At 42.2% G+C, this 13,138-nt stretch overlaps 1 protein-coding gene across 1 annotated transcript in view; it reads left to right on the forward strand.

Annotated features, from left to right (window-relative positions):
- ACBD6 (acyl-CoA binding domain containing 6) overlaps positions 1 to 13,138 on the forward strand; it is a 1,145,790-nt gene that overhangs the window by 529,049 nt on the left and 603,603 nt on the right. The window contains exon 5 of the mRNA XM_069641451.1: positions 9,614 to 9,719. Within this exon, the coding sequence (XP_069497552.1) occupies positions 9,614 to 9,719 (106 nt within the window). The remainder of the gene's footprint in view (positions 1 to 9,613; positions 9,720 to 13,138) is intronic.

The raw sequence follows: 13,138 nt of genomic DNA on the forward strand, positions 1-13,138 counted from the left end.
GTACCCTTGGATCATTTGGGATAACTCCTGAGGTTTGGTTGTTGTCAGCCCCACCAGCATGGTTAGTTCATGGACTTTTATTGGAAAAAGGGTTTTCCTTGTGCTGTTAGCATATAACAGTAGTAGCTGAGGGTTGTTGTTTCCCTCCATATTTTTAGTTTATGTATGCGATACACCTGAGATGGTTTCCTCTGTTCAGCTTGTTGGACTTTGTAGGTTGTATGGTGGGGGGCGACCCCCCCTTTGTGATGATTTAGGGGCCATGCCACCTCACCAGTCATTTGTTATACATGCTAGGGTGTAAGACATGTCTCTTGCCTTAAAAGTGCAAAAAACGTGGCTACTTTGTTGTAGCCTTTTCTTGCTTGGTTTGAGCTTCTTGCCGATGGTTTCTGACCAGTAGGTATACCTCTCTGGTGTTTCTCTCCATGAGTTAGTTGCTAGTGTGCCGGCTGTCGAGTCCCTCCCATTCTTTCGGCATAATGTCCAGTACATCACAGGAGTTCGTTCCTGCCATACACCAACTGAAATGTTGAGAACCCTGTTGATGACTGCAGGGTTTTCAGAACTGGAAACACATCCCACTCAATTAGGTAATACCAATTATGCCGATGTTCTGCAACTAGCTTCCTTAGTATGCGTTTCAGAGTTTGATTAAATCGCTCCACTAAGCTGGCAGTCTGGGGTTGGTACATGGATGTCCAGAGGGTTTTGATATTCAGCGTCTAAATTACACCCGTTAGTTTTGACATGAAACTACTTCCCTGCTCTGTGAGGATTTCAGTTGAAAAACTCAGTGAGTGGTATGACCTTGCAGGTGGCTTTGGTGGTGTTGCTTCTCAAAAGGAATGCTTCAGCATATATCTGGTTACCTAGACGACTATCACCAGGATATATTTATTCCTGATTTAGAGGGCCCCAAGGGGCCGACTAAGTCTTTACTTATCCTGAATAAAGGGACCTCCATAATGGGCAAAGGCTGTAGTGCTTCTTGGTGGCACGTCATCTGGGGAGGTCTATACCCCAGACCAATAGAACCAGCTGAGCGCAGTCTTCTGTATTTTCTCCAGCTTGAGGCGTCCTGCCCTCGGGTTTAGAATATGCCAGTTTGGATACACCCTTCCGGTATTGATTCGACACCAATAGCTGGTGCCTTCTCCTCTTGGGTTAACATCGACTCAATGCGAGTCCCATCTAATCTATAAAATGTGGTGCTTTCAGAGCTCAGCTCTAAGCTTCTGATGCCAAGTTCTTTCCGAGCCTGCTCTAGAAGCAGAGACGTTTTCCGGACATCTCCAAATCTGATTAGTCAGGTCCTAGTAGTCCTCGGAACTGGGCTCTTTCTTCATGCACCTCCGTCATTTTGCCAAACCCTGCTGCGACTCCTTCAATGGGTTGCAGTGTCTCTACCTCCTCTCTGGGATCAGGATTTTCTCAAATATGAGTTGTCCTATGGGTTGGCCAGATTCCACAGTATCCAAGGTGTTACTGTGATTCATCAGGATAACCTGTACTTCTCCCCAGTAATCTCTGTCAAGAACACCTGTTCCGACCTCACTGGACTACTTATGGGAAGGCAATTGGGAAAGGCACAGGAAAAGGGCCCTCTGAACACCCACTATGCCCCTGTGGAGAATGTCTGGCTCTATATTCCTCCCTACTAGGCAACCCATCACAGGTTGAGCGAGTGCCCCATTCCCTCTGACAGGGCCATGCTAACAACCATGTCAAACTGAAAAGAAAGTGGCGTGGACTGGAGTGGAGAAGGGAAAAACATGGGGGAGAACAGAGAAGGAAGACACAGAAGGACATCAGATAGAAGGTAGGTGGAGTTGGGGGGAGGAGAGCAGTGGGAGGCGGACAAAGAGATACAGGGAGAGAAATAACGGGCGTAAATGAAAGAAGAAAGATTGGGACTTGTCTGGAAGGCACAACCCCTTAGAACTAACCCAAGAATACCACAGGTCACACGTAGGAAGTCCAAGAGTGAGGTTAGTTAGGTAAGGTGGTTGCCTATCGGCCCTCACCAATAGTAAGCCGAAAATAGACAGGTGTAAACAAACACTAGATACTAACCTGGGGAGTAGGGACACCCAGGTTACGGAGGGGTCTTGCTTTTCTATAGACCGAGAGGGGAGCGTCCCTTGGAGCCCTTGTTCAGAAAATTAATGAAAGCCCTTGAACTGTGTCTGGGAGTTTCTGTGTCATTGAGGCCATCTGTGATATGACCTACGTTTCAATTTACAAATACTTTGTAATAGGGCTTAGCATAATCTGTAGGATATGTATGAAATTAGTGGTTTATTTTAGTCTTTTGTAAGTGATTTGTGTTATTCTCTAATTGTGGACTACTGTTTATTGTCCATAGTGTCTGCATGGGCAATATCTCTGTTGATTTTTCACCTTTTCCCTGTACAAAATGGCAGCAAGCAGTCAACACTAAGAGCACATGCATTTTCATTTCAACCCTTCCCTCTTGCGTTAAGTGTGATTCAGCCAAGGGTATTTCCCTGATCCAGATTCTAGGTATTCCCACTTGGATTTCCAGCACGCTGAATTATTGTTCAGTTAACGTTACACGTTCATTGCGCCAGCAAACGAGGGGGAAAGGTTTTCTCCTGTCAGTCACTAGAAAGTAATTTTCGGTCTTTATTGCTCGTCAGGAGTTGGTTTTCCCTTTTTAAGTGGGCTCTCGTTTTTCAGACTGGGGGGAGCCAACTGAGGCCACTCGGCTTTATTACTTGTGAGGTACATCGCACTAGAGCAGCTCCCTGTTGGTACTCCAGTACTGCTGCAGTGTAAACTTCCCCCATCTTAGTTTTGTGTTATTCTATAGCACCCCAACAATATAACCCTCTGAATGCCGTGCCCTTTTGGTGCTCTCTGATTCTAAAAGTGGAATGGGTGGTGTATGGCTGAGTATGGGCAGATCGAGTGCGGCCGTAGGTATAGGTTGGTGGTATATGGGCAGATGGCTTTTGTTTTGGACAAATTGAGAGTTGTTGGGGTGGCTGTTTGCTATGGATATATCATGAGTAGCAAATAGTTGGTTGATCTGTGGGTGTTGACTGTGTTGAGGTGTATGCTTTATAGTTCGTTTGTCTGGTTGAATCCTTGAGATGAAACATATGTTTGGGTTGACATGTATCGTAGGGTGGAATACTGTTTGGTTGAACTGTGTTTGATTTGGGTGCATGTGGGTATTTGTGTGGTGTAATGTATAAGGAGCACTCAGCAACTGGTCGGATTTCTGTGTGCAAAGTCTTGGTATAGTGCACAGGTATAGCAAAACAAAAGGATTGCAGCTGAAAGGTTTTGAATTCATTTTAAGCTCTGGGCAACCCTCCAGACCATCGTTTTTCAGCCTGCCATGCCATTACAGAAAGATGAAAGACAATATGCAAATCCGGCTTGGTCCCACCCTTCACAAAAAGAACATAACGCTTTGTGCTTCTAGTGATGGATTCCCCAGGTGAGATCTCAGCTGGCATTAGCAATTGGGGCAACATGTGGAGTCTGTATATAAGCAGAATCACGGGGGACACTGTGCCTCCACCCCTTTCCGTACAATCCCATTCGCATGAAAATCACCTACTATTTGTCGTGCCATCACGGCGTCCAGCAATTACAAGCTTTGGGCGTCTGTGGCAAGTATAGAAAGGCACTGCTAATGAGCTTCTCCTCTGCCCGTGCCCACTGCCCCTCGGAGAGACACGGAATTGAAGCGATAATTACTGTCCCTCAGAGGGCGACAGGGGATTCAAGTGGAAAGATAATTATACATTATACGAGACTCGTTCCCCTGTGGGTAGAGGACATTCTTAGATATCCTCTTGCACACTTCACTCTCTACAACATTGCTCGCCTTTCTCTGCTCGCCCATACTAACCTCAGACTTTACCTTATTGCCGTCCTTTTTTGATGCATTTCTGCCATCTTTTAATTCTTTATCTTTCTTGTCCCTGTTCGTTTTTTTATTATCCCCTTGTCTGCATGTTTACATTCTTTCCATCACATGTTCCTTCTGCATTATTTTCTTTTCTTTCTTCATTTTATATTCGATCCTTTTCATTCCTTCTCTCATATCTCTGTCCCCAAAATCCTTGTAAACGTAATTCAATCTTGTTTAGGCCTGCTTTATACCCCTCTTTAGAACTCTGTTCCTCATTCTTACTATTTCTACTTTTTAGTTTCCTTTTCTCCTCTGTTGCCTTATTTGTCTATTTCCTCCCACATTTACCTTGTTAATACAAAATTCACCATTTTCTCTTTTTTCACATCCCCTCATATTGCCAGACTTTCTTTGATTCTCATCTCTACTCCCGTTTCTTTCTCTACCTTAGACTTTCCCTGGTTCTTATGTTTCGTTTTTCAGTTTTTTTGTTTTGTTGCCATGCATATGATCTTCAGGGCCTTCTCTTACATGAACTGTGCTGGTGGTAAAGCCGTCCTGCCGCCACCAGTAAACTCTAAGCGGCAGGCGCTGAAGGATTCCCACTATGATAAATGACAAAGGGAGCCGCTGTGGAATGGCAAATGCATGCTTTACCTACATGGATTATGAGAAGGGCATCTCATTGTTCGGTTACTGATGTCCACACATGCATTCACATTCAGCTATTTTATGTGAGTGTTTATTTGGAAAACACGTGTCTTCTCTTTTCTCTCTTCTGGGAGCCTCCTGCTGTCAGTCGTGCCTTGCAGGTAAATGTTTTTCAAGTTGCCATCATGGAGAGCATAAACAAGCAGGCAGTGTCCCATTTGAGGCTGTTTAAAAATTGCTGCTACGGTGTGTTCCGGTCAGCAGCAGTCAAGAATAGTTACTTGTAAAGGTAGGAATGAAGCTGGATTTGATGTGCACAACTCCGCTCCATTTGTGTAACGTGAAATATATGTGAAATTGAAATGGATGTATACTAAGACTCGTTTTTACTAGCTTTTAGCACAAACAATTTACATAGAAATACATACGGATAAATGGTGGCAAGCAGCACATAAATACAATAAAACCCTCTATAAGCAACTACCTCTATTCAATACCATTCCGCAATGACAAAAAGTGTTCTGGTGCCAGTAATGGATATATTATATCGTTCAGTGAATCTCGGTGAATAAAAAAGCACATAAAAAGTGTATGTTTAATAACCTTGGTTAGAATTCTGGGGCGGGGTCTAACAACTTTTCTGTGCCAAGCAGCTAAATCGTATTGCTCCCCTAAAAAAAAAAAAAATACGCAAACACACTTTTTGCTGCAGAGGTCTCAGAATGGTACTTTTCGAACTTGACGCTGTAAGTTCTAACCAATTTCTCCCTTCAGGCTATTGTAGTTTCCGAACCTAGAGCCTCATTGCCCCCAGCGAGGTTCAATGGCACATGCATTTTCTATGAAGGATTGGTCTTTTTCTTACAGTACAGTCTAACTTCTCCTTGTGTTCCCTTGTTAGTTTCAAGATGGTGTTTTACTGCAGAACAGAATGGATTAAAACTTTTGTCTCCACAGACGCACATTACAGTGGCGCCAAAGTGCACAAAGCTTTGCGGTTTTAGAATGATTTTTAGTGTTTCCACAACAGCTCTTGGGGCTCTTGTATAACGAACCTCACCTTAAAGAAACAAATGTGGAGGCGAAGAGGAGTAGGACACAGTGACTGACAGTAATTCCTAACGGGTAGATCCAAGGCCGGCATTACAGTATAGACAGTATGTTGTGCAGAAATTTACGGTCCTGTGCTATACCAAGGGGTTTGTAGTATTTTGGTTTGAATTGAGGGAGGGAGTACCCCTTAGGCATTTCCCCCATTCTCTTTTTAGTACTTGTCTTCCTGTAATTCGTCAAACATTAGCAATTTGCTATATGCACCACCCCTCCATTAGTCCTCAAGGAATCTGTTATCATACACCCCACATGGGAGAGCCTGTCGCATTCCGAGTCGGGGCCTAGGGAAGCCAATGGCATCTGATACCGAATGTCGCCATACAAATCCACTGAAGATGAGCACTTCTAAAGTTATCTCCCCACTCTCTTAATCTTTCATTTATTGATCAAGAAAATAAGAAGTGGAGTTGCTGTCCAGATTATGGAACTGCCTGCAAGATGCAGGGGCGCATGCCCGTATAGTATAATTAATGCAGCTTATATGAAGATGGATTGTGTGGTTAAAGGGGCACTGTCATGAATCCTTTTATTTTAAAACATTGAAGTAATTACTAGTGGTACCTCTAAGATCACGAACAGACTTTTAGAAAAGTTAAATGGCCTAAAAATTAGCTATGCAGTTGGCTTCTGAGGGCAGCCATCTTTCCCACTTCCTTTGATAGTACAATGGTTGCTGTTACAAAATATCAGTAATGGACTTAAATATAGAAATCAATTTTCTACTGTGTAGTGCAATCATACAATTCTGAGTTTTAATAATTTGCATCTTATCCATGTATTTTAATTTTCAAATGTATTTTGAACGGCTTTCCGTCTTCCCTTTTCCTATTATTTCTCATTATTTTGTCGTGTTTTCTTTCTTCCTTTCTTTGTCTATCCTTCTTTCCTTTGTTTCTTTCCTTTTCATTCCACAGTTCCTTCTTTTGTCCCTTTCTCTCTTTCATTTTGCTGTGTTCTTTCATTCTGTCTTTCATTTAATCTTTAATGTGAATCCTTTTTACTTTCATGTTAATCGTTTTTCTTTCATGTAAATCTTTTCTTTCATGAAAATCCTCTATTTTACTTTCACATTTTTTTCTTGATTTTTTTCCCCTCATTTCTTTCAATTCATTCTTTTTTTGTTTTTCTCCCTTTCTTGTTCTTCTTCTCCAAGGAAGACCAACCTTACTTCCTGTAACTAAATGGCATGATCACAGCAATAACGTATAAGCCTTTTCCTTGAGTAGCAGCAACATCTTTGCGCACCTCTACCATGGAATAACATAAGGGCTGGAAATTTTCTGAAGGGAGCCCATTATTCACACTAACACCATTTCCTTGTAGTTATTAGTCCATCTTTATTAGTTAGCTCTCCCTTTTGCTTTCGCTCATTATGTATGAATCAATATGTAGTTTATCATGTTATGTTTTGCCTCATCTTGTGATCCTGGTGGAGATTGTTTCATTGGTCTTTTTGAGCGCCTTCAATGGTGATAAAAGGGAGACCTTGAAGTGCTTTGGTATTAAATTACTGTAAGTATCTATATATGTAGCCAAAGCAACACACACAGGTGAATTTGAGGGAGTGTTATCCAAACTAACTTTGGTGGAGTTTGCTAGCTTGATTTCGGTAGAGAAAGGCTGATAGTAGGTTCTGGTATAGTGCAGAACTTACCCCACCACAAACAGAGTGTATGTCCTTCCTCTGAGGCTTGATGAAAAGAGGCAGAATAACTAACTGGAAAGTGATTTGTTACTATGTGAACTATTGTGTTATCTATTAGGCTTCCATCAGACCTAATGCTTCCAGCTCTGTCTTAATCCAAGTTGGAAGAGTGTGCATACTTTGTAACGAGTTGTAGGGAGTGTTGATACACGAGGGCTATGATCGGCATCGCTCCATCTTACAGTCTGTGGCAACAACTCTGTTTGCTATCCTCTTATCTTTCCCCTATTCTTTGTTAGACGTTGGGCTGGTTTTCCTGGGCAGAGCCACAGTATCGCGTTCAGACAAGCCTACTCTGAGACTACGATGTTGGTGATTTGATGCAACATTAAACATTCTGAATCGTACATAAATGTCGACCTGGGAATTGCGACTGCCGAAAATCCCGACTTTTTTGTTTAATCCCCCTTACACCACATATATATGTGGGGGGGTTTAGAGTATAATATTAATATGTAAGGGGGGGCTGCGTGGGGTCTCCCCTCGCATATATATGTGGTGTAAAGGGTTACAAAAAAAGTCGGCATTTTCGGCCGTCGCAATAAACGCATAGATCCAAACATTCCTACCCCAATATCTAGGGACAGGAAGAAAGGTTGGCTTTCATTTTTGTAAACCAGATTTTCTTATGTGTCATCCACCAGATAGCTTGCCCTCATGACTACAACTGGAAGATCGTCAGGTGTTGGGGAGGTAGTATTTATCGTTTGCTAGAAGACAATAAATCAAGAGAAAAGGAAGGAAAGAGAAACACTAAGATATACAGAAAAGGGAGAAAAAACAAAGGGAAAGCTATCGATCAGAGTTCTGTAACCTTTTGCTTCTAGTTGTTTTGGGCTACAAATCCCACCACCCCTAACCAGCATAGTGATTAGCCAGATATCATGGCAATTGAAGTCGGAAACAACTGCAGAGCCAAAGGTTGCAGACCCCTGTTATAGAGGGAATGAGTGAAAAAGAACAACATTATATATGCAATTAAAATGAGATAAAAAGGAAAGAAAGGTAATGGTAGATTGTAGGCAGGAAAGACCTAATATAATTGGTAGATGGGATGAACCCGAAGCATAGAAAGAACGAAGGAAGGTTAGGGGACAGACAGAAAGAAAGAAACCATTGAAAGAAGGAAAGAATTGAAGATTGAAGAAAGGAACATGAAAGGAACGGATAAAAGAAAGAATGAAGGAGGCAAAGGGAAACTATGAAAGATGCCATGAAGGAAATAATTAAATGAAAGAAAGGAAAGGGAAATGAAGGCAGACAATGGATCGATTGAATAAGAATGAGATATGGAAAGAACAAGGATAGGTAGGAAGGAAAAGACGACAGAAAAGAAAGAAAGAGAAAATTGAAAGCAGGAAGGACAGGTAGACAAGTGCAAAGTGAGTCCAACTAACATTTTATAATAGCACTATGAAGTGTACTATGTTGAAATATGAGTCGTGTCCCTATCTGAGGCAACAGCAATGATGGTTGCCTCATCAGCGAACTAGAGGGCTAATTTATTGGGCTATTTAACATGTTTTTCTAAGTCTTGTTAGTTTTCTCCGCTAGTAACTATTTCAGTGTTTTGAAATCAAATGATTCATACCCATGTAATACTCCCAAGAGTGTCGGGCAACATATTTTCAAAAGCTGCAAAGGGCAGTGTACAAGGTGGCACCTAGAGTCCTGTGCTAGTGCGGGAGCACAGAAATGATGTCCAATAATTGGGAAACTGCACCCTCGTTCCCCTTACCTTTGACCATACTCCTGTTTTTCTCCACAAAACTAAGTTTTGACTCCTGGGGGGGACCCAGTACACCAACTTCCAGACTAGCCAAAGTGCTCTTATACCACATGAAATGTTTAATCTTAAAAACCGCAAGACATGGACATGGGTAGAACAAGACTGGGCACACGCAGACTGTTGAACCAAGCAGAATTAAGGAGGATATGTTGACCCTTTGTGCATTGGAGGGGATTCCTCATATGAAGTAGTGTCAGTATCTAGCAGTGGAGTGCTACGCTGTCTTCTGAATACCACATCTCCAGAAGCAGATTACAGCCTTTTCAGAGATGGTCCGCACGAATGCTGCGTGGTTTGTACCTTGAGTCCACATCTTTGCAAGTGTTGGTTCTCTGCCTGTTCCTCGTGCACGCTGCCTCAACAGCTGCACTGTTGGTTTTGCCTATCGTACTCTGCATTGAGATCAGTAAATATTTGATGTTTGACTTCTCTTGTCCTAAATGAGCTGTTTTTTCATTTTTAGGGAGGAAGATAAAAACATATTTGATTACTGCCGCGAGAACAGCATAGACCGTGTAACGCATGCCATCCGCTCAAAGGCCATCGACGTAAATGTGAAAGATGAAGAGGTAGGTGTCTGCATACTGATAAAATCTCACTTTTTGTAGGCATACCTACTATTTATCAGCCTAAAATGTTGATTCACCTTTTTTTTATTTATTTATATGAATATTTTGCACAACTTTGTTAAAACAAGTTTCCCTGCTTAAAATATATCTTATGCCAATGCAAGCGCATGGAGGGTGAAAAAAGATCAGACTCCTGCTTAGGTTTTCCTCAAATGCTGCACACCCATGTATGCCTTTTGAGGATTTCATGGCGCTATCCTCCCCCTGGGCATTTGATTGACCTGTAGCAGTTTTTGATTCTAACGTGAATGTGAAGCTTTGTCAGCCAGTCATGCCTTAAGATATGTGGCCCTGCAGTAGTCTGGACACATTGCATGTGCGCACCCTTGCATCTTCGATGCATGTGAACAAGTGGCAGCCAGCCTTGTTGGTTTGTAAAATTGGACCTTTAGCAGGCCATTATATACGGTGTATCCGCCAATATTCCCTCTAATTATTTTTCTCCAAATGCAGAAATGGTTGGCTTTCATGCGCACATTATTCTTCATGCAGGCAACTGACTAATGAGATAAGCCACTCTGTGAGCATGTGTAGTTAGTGTGCTATCATCTCTGAAGAGATTCTGGAAGGGAATATCCCCTTCCCCAATTATGCAAAAGGTGCATCTTAAAGCACCTTTTCCAAAGAAATAGACTAAAAAAAACTAATACTTTATATGTGATTAAAAAGAGAGACCATCGACCACTCCACAACTTCAAGATATGCCATAGTACCAAGCAAAAGTACACTATACATAGACAGATGTGTATGCACAATAAAGCACTGTATGCTCAGTCTAAACAATAGGTTTATTTGTGAATATTCATTTGTTAACACTGATCAGAGACGAAGCAGAATGTGTTTTATGCCATTGCAAAAAAGCATTCATTTTTATTACAAAAAACAAACATCGCTCATCATAACTGATGGATCATGTCTGAATTTTTTGCAGCCACATTTGCCAGATGGAATAATGGCAACTAAAAAGACTTAATGTGCCACTTAAATGAGGTAATTCAGGGGCCAGCAGGACATGCCTCTCAGAATGTGTGTAGGGATTAAGATTACATCAGAATAACATAACCGCAGAGTATGATTATCAGAATTCCTGTGCCACTGGTTCCCTTACATTGTCCTGTCAATAGAGCAGTGACCAAGGTTGCACAATACCAGCCTTAGAGCTAAGAGACATACTGATCACACATTTTGAATGAATCGTGTCCTCCCACGTATTCCTCAATTTATGATAACTTTGTTAACAGCTTCAGCTGCTTCAGAAAAAATGTCTCTCTCGGCAGAGGGCGCTGTCCGTCGAGACGGTCGACTCGATGTCCCTCGAGGGCTTCCATCTCAGGTGACGTCATCATCGAGTACATGTACCACTCACAGCGCCTGTTGGCTTCAGTTCAGTTTTTCTGCGAATGCGATTGCTTCTGGAATTACAGCACACTACAGTTTTCTTTGAAAACATTTCGAAAATGGCCTCGTCTTCAGCTCTGAATACTCCGAAGACGGGCTTCAAAAAGTGCCTAAAATGCAACGCCAAAATGTCCTTCACGGACCCGCATAAAATATGCATCTGGTGCCTGGGCTTCGAACATGTAACCGATGACTGTCGATCCTGTCAGTCGATGACAGGTAAGGCCTTAAGAGCATAAAGCCTAAACTATCAGTGGGCAGGACTGTCCCAAATCCCTGTCCACTCCTTTGAAATTTGGGTCATCCCACGAGTCGAAAGATTCCTCTCCTCATTGGAAATAAGAAAAGGTCAAAAAAATGATCCCACTCTAGCAGCAGATGCTTCTCATCGTCCTCAAAAAAATCGAAGATATGGCACAGATCACCTTCTTCTTCCTCTTCTTCTAGACATCTCTAACAATGAGGGAAGATTTGGAAAGGCCGTTCTATGCTCCATTCTTGACAAACATTAACTCTAAAATTCTTACTCCCTCTTCCAAAAGAACCTTATACTGCTTTGGGAGTCTGTCATAAAATGAGGAATACGTGGGAGGACACAATCCATTCGAAGAACAAGTTACTTAACCCTGGTAACATTCTTTCAACTGGATGTTCCTCCCATATTTCCTCATCGCCCTCTCAACCTACCCCACTGTAGAATTCCCAAGGTTTAGCCCTTGTGCTCTTTTAAGGTCTGATAAATGAAAGGCGCTTATCAAGGGCAGTAATTCTGTATATGGGTGGCAAAAAAACGGAACTGAAGCCCACGGGCGCTGCTCGTGGTATATGTACTCGATGATATCAGCCGAGATGAAAGCCCTCAAGGGGCAGCGAGTCAACCGTTTCGACACACAGTGCACTCTGCTGAGAGCGAAAACAAATATTTCCAAAGCAGCTGAAGCTGGAAACAAAGATATCATAAAATGAGGACTAGGTGGGAGCAACATCCAGTCGAAAGAACGTTACCAGGGGTAAGTAACTTTTTCTTTTACTCCATAAGAACAGGAAAATGTGCCCACCAAAAAATACGATGCATAAAATAAGACGAGCAAAAAAATGGGAAACATTGAACACACAGGAGCCTATCCCCTGCATCTACCCCAAAAATGTTAAACTGATCTTTTCAAATTCGTGACCAGCAGAGCAGTGGCATAGGAAGGAACTCCATTAACACTGCTGCACAATCTCAAGAGGAACCTAAAGGGGAAAAGAGCACCTTGTAATAAGAATTAAGTGTCCCCATTGGCAAAGCCATTTACTTTTTTACTCCCTGAAAAGTCATTTCATTCCAAGTAGGCAGGAAAAACTTAACAGAACCCTTCAACGGACCCTGAAATAGGAAGTATAATGACAGGGCACATAATACAGCATATACTTTTGCCCACCCTTCCTCACCACAGCCTAGCTGAAATTCAACCGCTTTGAGGTAAATCACATAGATTTGCCTGCTCAGAGGTACAGCAGATGCCTTTTTCCTGAACTAGGGATGCCCTTCTGCAATTCAGTGTTCTCATTTAAACAAGATGCATGGGGATTCTATAGGCACTAACAACAGAACACATGATTATATTGAAAAGTGATCAGCAACTGGGCATAGAAAGAAACAGAAGGTGCAGTGTCCTAGACTGTTAATACAGTTTCCTATACTTGAGTGCAAACAAACACATTTCTTTCACTGTACTGCCGAAATGTCAGACTTGATTTTTTTGAAGTTGCTGACTTGTTCCTCATGCCAAACCGTGTTCTACTGTGCCCTTCCCACTCATACCCTCCTTGGCTCCTGTGCTAGCCTGCAATTCTAGTTGACAGGGCTCTGTAAAGAGTGAGGGATTGTAGCAGTAAAACACTCACTGGGATATTTGCATACCCACAACACTTTGCAAGCGAAGGATATTTAAATCCTCACTGTTATTATGGGCAGT

This window comes from Ambystoma mexicanum, chromosome 1q (assembly GCF_040938575.1).
Source record: "Ambystoma mexicanum isolate Mex_15411 chromosome 1q, UKY_AmexF1_1, whole genome shotgun sequence".
Taxonomy (NCBI): Eukaryota; Metazoa; Chordata; class Amphibia; order Caudata; family Ambystomatidae; genus Ambystoma; species Ambystoma mexicanum.